This window comes from Heteronotia binoei, chromosome 15 (assembly GCF_032191835.1).
Source record: "Heteronotia binoei isolate CCM8104 ecotype False Entrance Well chromosome 15, APGP_CSIRO_Hbin_v1, whole genome shotgun sequence".
Taxonomy (NCBI): Eukaryota; Metazoa; Chordata; class Lepidosauria; order Squamata; family Gekkonidae; genus Heteronotia; species Heteronotia binoei.
Window position 1 is genome coordinate 29,661,966 of NC_083237.1, and position 6,000 is coordinate 29,667,965.

At 47.3% G+C, this 6,000-nt stretch overlaps 1 protein-coding gene across 1 annotated transcript in view; it reads right to left on the reverse strand.

Moving 5' to 3' along the window:
* The window catches only part of LOC132583346 (cathepsin D-like), a 49,331-nt gene extending 43,951 nt beyond the window's left edge, over positions 1 to 5,380 (reverse strand). Inside the window, exons 1-2 of the mRNA XM_060255008.1 lie at positions 5,244 to 5,380; positions 647 to 794 (exon numbers count right to left, since the gene is read on the reverse strand). Coding sequence (XP_060110991.1) covers positions 647 to 794; positions 5,244 to 5,308 — 213 coding nt within the window. The 5' untranslated portion in view covers positions 5,309 to 5,380. The remainder of the gene's footprint in view (positions 1 to 646; positions 795 to 5,243) is intronic.
* Between the last annotated feature and the right edge of the window lie 620 nt (positions 5,381 to 6,000).

Below are 6,000 nucleotides of genomic sequence, written 5' to 3' on the forward strand. Positions count from 1 at the left end.
GGTTTTTGCCGCCCCAGGCTGCCCCCACCTGCCCCCCATCCCTGCCCCCATGGGGATCTTTAAATGGGGGGGAGAGGAGAATGGGGCTGTTTCTGCCATCTCCCCGCTAAGTGGCCTGGCAGCAGAAGGCCAATCCCCTTCCATTTAAAGACCCCTGCCAATCAGCTGATCAGCTAGGTCTATAAATGAGGGTTGGTTAAGGTTGACTTCTGCTGACCCGGGACCCAGGAAGACGAAAGAGGTGGTGTGGCCTCGCTCTGAGGCTGCCTCCCCTGCAAAGGGAGGTATCTTCGGAGCAAGGCTGTCCTGCCTCTTTCATCTGCCCAGCTTCTGGGCAGGCAAAAAGGGCGGCGGGGCTGCTCTGCCTCACTCCAAGGCTGCCTCCCTGCCTTGGAGTGAGGCCGTGCTGCCTCTTTTGTCTGCCCAGGTCCTAGATGGGCAGGGGTGGTGCGGCAGCTCTGCCTCGCTCCGCAGCCTGGTTGCTAGCAGGCCACGGACCAGGACTGGTCCATGGACCAGTGGTTGGGGACCCCTGGCCTAAACTGTCCAACCAAGGCAACCCTGCCCTCACACAAAGCCAAACCAAAGGGTCACTGCTAGTCTTACTCTTAGCTATTGTCACCCTCAGAGGAAGTAAAGCACTTACATCCATATAGTTGTGGAGACGTTGGTGGGTGACAGAGGCATTAGGGGGCTTCCCAGCCCTGAGTCCTCCTCGCCTTAAGAGATCAGCAATGGGCAGGCCCGACTGGCCAAAGCGATTCCGGACTGATGGGAATTTCTTCAGAGGGATCCTGTCCCAGAGAACAAAATCAGTGAAGATGGAGGGTATCAGAAAACAGTCTGGAGACTGCCTGTTATGTTGTTTTTTCACAGCCAGCTTTTAGCCCTCGCCAGTGTTCTGGTATCATCCAAAGGCCTCAGAGGAGAACCACCCCCACTGATAAATGTTCATTATCGTATTCTGAGTTTTGCACTCAGTGTTGTAAATAGAGATGAGGAAGGGGAAGATCAGTAAACAACTCATTTATAGTTAAGCACAAACATGGCTGTTTTGTAAGGTTGCCAACTCCAGGTTCAGAAATACCTGGGGATTTGAATGTGAAGCCTGGGAGAGTGGGTTCTATGGAAGGGAGGAACCTTGGTATGGTATAATGCCATGCAGTCCACCTTCCAAAGCAGCCATTTTCTCCAGGAGAAGTGGATGAATGTTATGAATGAATGAGTGAATTAATTAATTAATTAATTAATTGCTGTTGCATAGAGATCAGCTGTAATTCCAGGAGAACCCTAGCTCCTACCTGGAGGCTGTCAACCCTCCTGTTTTGTTGTGCAGTTCTCACAACACAATTTCCCCTTTCCCACTTTTAGTCTTCCCAATCACCAAATGGGTTAGACCTATGGCTGTCAACCTGGACGTCCAGGTGCTGGCTCCCTCCTGGATGTCCAGCTGGAGGGAGCCAGCACCTTTGACTCAAAATGTTTATGAAAAGAGTATAGACATATGAAATTTTGCATGACCCCTATATGAATATCTAATGAAGCCTCCATGTGAAATGGCCAGCTCCAGCTTGTGGCCACATGATCAACTCATGGAATTGGGGTTCAGCTTTAATGCCAGTCTCTGAAGAATGGCACTGGACTTTGCCCTTTGAATGATTGGAACGGTTGCAGTGGAGTAAATTGGTTTTCGAACTGCTGTTTTGTGGTCTCCTGGATTCACTGGGAGTTTATCGGGTAGACTTGCCAATCCCCAGGTCCCAGCGGGGGTTCTTCCACTTTCCCAGACTCCTTCCCGTCCCCAGCCTTTGCACCTCCAGAGGCTTCAGTCTCCGATTGAAAGGGTTCCTCTTGGGATGGTGTGTCTGTTGCTGTGAAGAAGTTGGCAGCAACTTGTGAGTAGAGAGGCCAAACCCTCGCTTCAGAGTCGCCAGAAATGGGGTGGGGGGGAGAGAAAGGGGAGGGAAACGTTTGCTGAGCACTTCATTATTCCCTATGTGGAGATCGATTCTCATAGGATATAGTGGGGAATTGATCTGGAGGTTTCAGGGGCTCTGGGGGAGCTGTTTTTTGAGGTAGAGGCACCAAATTTTCAGTATAGTATCTAGTGCCTCTCCCCAAAGTACTCCCCAAGTTTCAAAATGATTGGACCATGAGGTCCAATTCTATGAGCCCCAAAAGAAGGTGCCCCTATCCATTATTTCCTATGGAAGGAAGACATTTAAAAAGGTGTGCTGTCCCTTTAAATGTGATGGCCAGAACTCCCTTGGAGTTCAATTATGCTTGTCACACCCTTGTTCCTGGCTCCACCCCCAAAGTCTCCTGGCTCCACCCCAAAGTCCCCAGATATTTCTTGAATTGGACTTGGGTCAAAGTGGAAAACATAGGAACAAACGCATGATAAAATTGTTTTTTAATGTTTATTATATATGTTGGAATTTTTGAATAATTATACTCTTTACATCGTTTAGTGTTTTTGCCAATAATTTTCAGCTATGAGCCCTTTGGCTCTATATGTTCCCATGGCTTCCTCTTATTTGCTTGCTCCAACTCTAAGGGTGGAGGAAAAGAGTAGTGGCTCAGTGGCAGAGCTGCAAGGTTCAATCCCCAGGATCCCCCATTAGAACAGCTACATGATGTGAAAACCTTCCACCTGAGACCCTGGAGAGCCACTGCCAGTCTGAATAGTCAAGACACAAGAGTGATCTATAGTCTGGCTCAATATAGGCAACTTCCTGTGTTTGTGCCTGTAGGAAAGGCTGGAAAGCAAAACCCACAATGTGGGAGGCCCTGCTAGCAACCAACTGGAGGATTTTCTGAGTGTGTATTTTAAGTCATCGGTTTTTTAAAGCTCATCTTCCCTTCACCTACAAGCCATTTCCGGCCTGTGTGACAACTGAGCTTCGTTCTGCTCAAACATCAGGTATGCTATTTAACATGCATTCTTCCACCTCCCAGTTCATGCTGGAATACATTAGCCAAAAAATAATATTGCTTGTTAAGAGGGCCTCTATAATTAGCCACACCGATACCTGGGCATCACCCAGTCGTAGGCAGCTGAGTGGGGCAGGGCTGGTAAGGGTAATTATAGAGACGTAACTCCACTTCCCATGTTGCATGGCCCTGCCACACTCTCTAGGTTAAGGCAGGGACCAATAGTGCTTTGTGACTTTTTCTTTGCCCACATATCAGCAGTCCTATTTGCATAGAGCTGATACGCTGGGAAGGACAGCCAGGAATGGTGGGTGACAACAACATGGGGATTCCCCTAGAAACAGTGGGTGGGTTAGATCTCTCCCTATTAGGGTTGCCAATTCCTAGGTGGGGGCAGGGGATCCCTTGGTTTGGAGGCCCTCCCCCCACTTCAGGGTCATCAGAAAGCAGGGGGAGAAGGGAAATGTCTGTTGAGCACTATGAAGACCGATTCCCATAGGGTATAATGGAGAATTGATCTGTGTGTATCTGGGGAGGTTGTTTTTTGAGGAAGAGACACCCAAATTTGCAACATAGCATCTGGTGCCTCTCCTTAAAACACCCTCCAAGTTTCAAAAAGATTGGACTGAGGGTCCAATTCTATGAGCCCCCAAAGAAGGTGCCCCTATCCTCCATTTCCAATGGAGAGAAGGCATTTAAAAGGTGTGCAGCCCCTTTAATGTGATGGCCAGAACTCCCTTTGGAGTTCAGTTATGCTTGTTACAACCTTGCTCCTGTCTCCACCCCCAAAGTCCCCAGATATTTCTTGAAGTGGATTTGGCAACCCTACTCCCTATTTGCCCTGTGCCAAACCCCTTTCCAGACTTCTGATCACATTTATCACTAAAGCTGCCTATGGTTTCCACTCCTTTCAGCCTTTAAATGTCTTTGGAACAGATATTCAACAGGCAAAGCTCCTGTAGGTTCAGTGATAGGAGCAGACATCCCTGTTGAATTGCTGTCTGTTTTCACAAGTCACACAAATATTTAAGGGAGCAAGAGTTGCATCAGGCTGGTAGCAGTAATGATACTTATGTAACTCTCATCCAATAGAGTCATCAATTAGGGCTGCCAACTCCTGATTGGGAGATTCCTAGAGATATGGAAGTGGAAGTTGGGGAGGGACCTCACAAGGCTATAATGCCATAGAGCCCACCCTCCAAAGCAGCCATTTTCTCCAGGGGAGATTATTTCTGTAGTCTGAAGATAAATTGTAATTCCGGGAGATCTCCAGGTCCCACCTGGAAGATGGCAATCCTGTCACCCCAATTCCTAACAAACCCAACAATTCATATGTGGTTCCTAGGGAATTAAGGATTATCCAGAAACTGTTTGCTGTCTTTCATGATGTTTCCTTTTATTAAAATTAAAAAAAAAAATCATAGAATTTAGGAATTTTGCCATTGACCCTCATCCTATTGCTATTAGGAATTCTGTATTTGTTTTGTTTAAAATGTCTGTAACCCATACACTCATCACACAACCTTCTCAAGGCAACTTCCAGACGTATCTAAATCATTTCTCAAGTGTCAAATCCCATTCTGTTCCCACATAATTCAATCACACCCAAACCTTTAATTCACCCTCCAGTTCTAATACGCAGAATCCTTTGCTCCAGTTCAAGGATGTCCAAGCTGTTTCCTGTCAAACACCGTCTCTGAGCTGCTGCTGTTGCCGCTGCCACCAAACACCCCACCATGCCATTTCTTTCGCCTCCCCCACAAACCTTTGTTCTCAGCTATTGTTTAACCCTTTTCCTACCAAAAACCTTGAAGTTCTCAGCTTGGCTGGGCAGCATCCCTTTAACTCACTAGAGGTCAGAAATTCAGGTATCCATCAGTTTCCATCCATCAATCTACTTTTAATCCCTGTGTAGCCCAAACACTCTCTGCTTTAATCCACTGGTCCATATTTCCTTCTTGGAGTGCTGTCACTCTCTTCACTTCCTGATCACTAGGCCCTTATCCCCTCCTGGAATACCCAGAAGTCATGGCTCTCTAATCTCTAAGTCTTTCTCCATCATTAGACTCCACATCTCATCCAGAAAATTTATCAGAGTAGCTCAAGCTTCAGTTTGAGCTTTCCTCTCCTAGAAGATCGATGTCTGGAATCCCTGTCCTCTCCAACCCACAAAATTCTCTTTAAGAAAGGGGACTTTGGCATCTCCTCCCTATAGAATGCAGGAGTCCAAGCTTCTAAAGATGCCACTCTGGACCTCTGCCCCTCTCTTTGGTCAGCTCTGGGCATTCAAGGATCTTGCATGCACTTACCGCAATCCTTGAACCCCAATTGCCAGCAGCAACATCATGATCCAGACTTGGCCTCCCATCTTCATCCGTTCTGCCCTACAACCTCCAGCTGCCTTTTCTTCCTTCTGTCTGTCCTGGCTGCACCCAATAATTCAACTCTGGGGTGGACTAGATTAATATCTAGACCGGTTGGGTAGCAGCAAGCTGCCTCACCCATTAGCCCCAGGAATGTTGATTGCAGCTCCTAATTGGCTGAGTCCTGGGGCTCACCACCCCTATTTCATACAAATCATTGGGGTTCAGGCCCTGATTGGCTAAAAACACCCAGGGCATGGGTTCAACCTTTGTTGAGCCCAGATTCTAAATGAATGATTAATTTCCAGAACTTGGAATCTCATTGGCCACACAACAGAGTGTATTAGATCTTCAAAAGTCTATGGGATCCAGATGATAACTGGCTGCTGATTCTCATGGTTCAGTTCTTTACAGATTATGAGATTTGAGAAACAACTTGGTTTCCCCTAAACTCTCAGGTGGGTAGGGGAACTGAAGGTGCAGAAGCATTCTCCTCCTCCTTACTACCCCCAAATCTGATTTGACTGAGCAGTATGGACTTCGGGGATCCCCTGACTCTTTTGTCACAGATCTGGCACAGGTTTTAAACAAATTTCCCAACTCTGGCTTTGGGAATTCCTAGAAATCTGAGAGTGGACTTTGTGGAGGGAAGGAGTTGATGCCAGAGTCCGCTTTTCAAAGCTGCCATTTTTCTCCAGGGGAA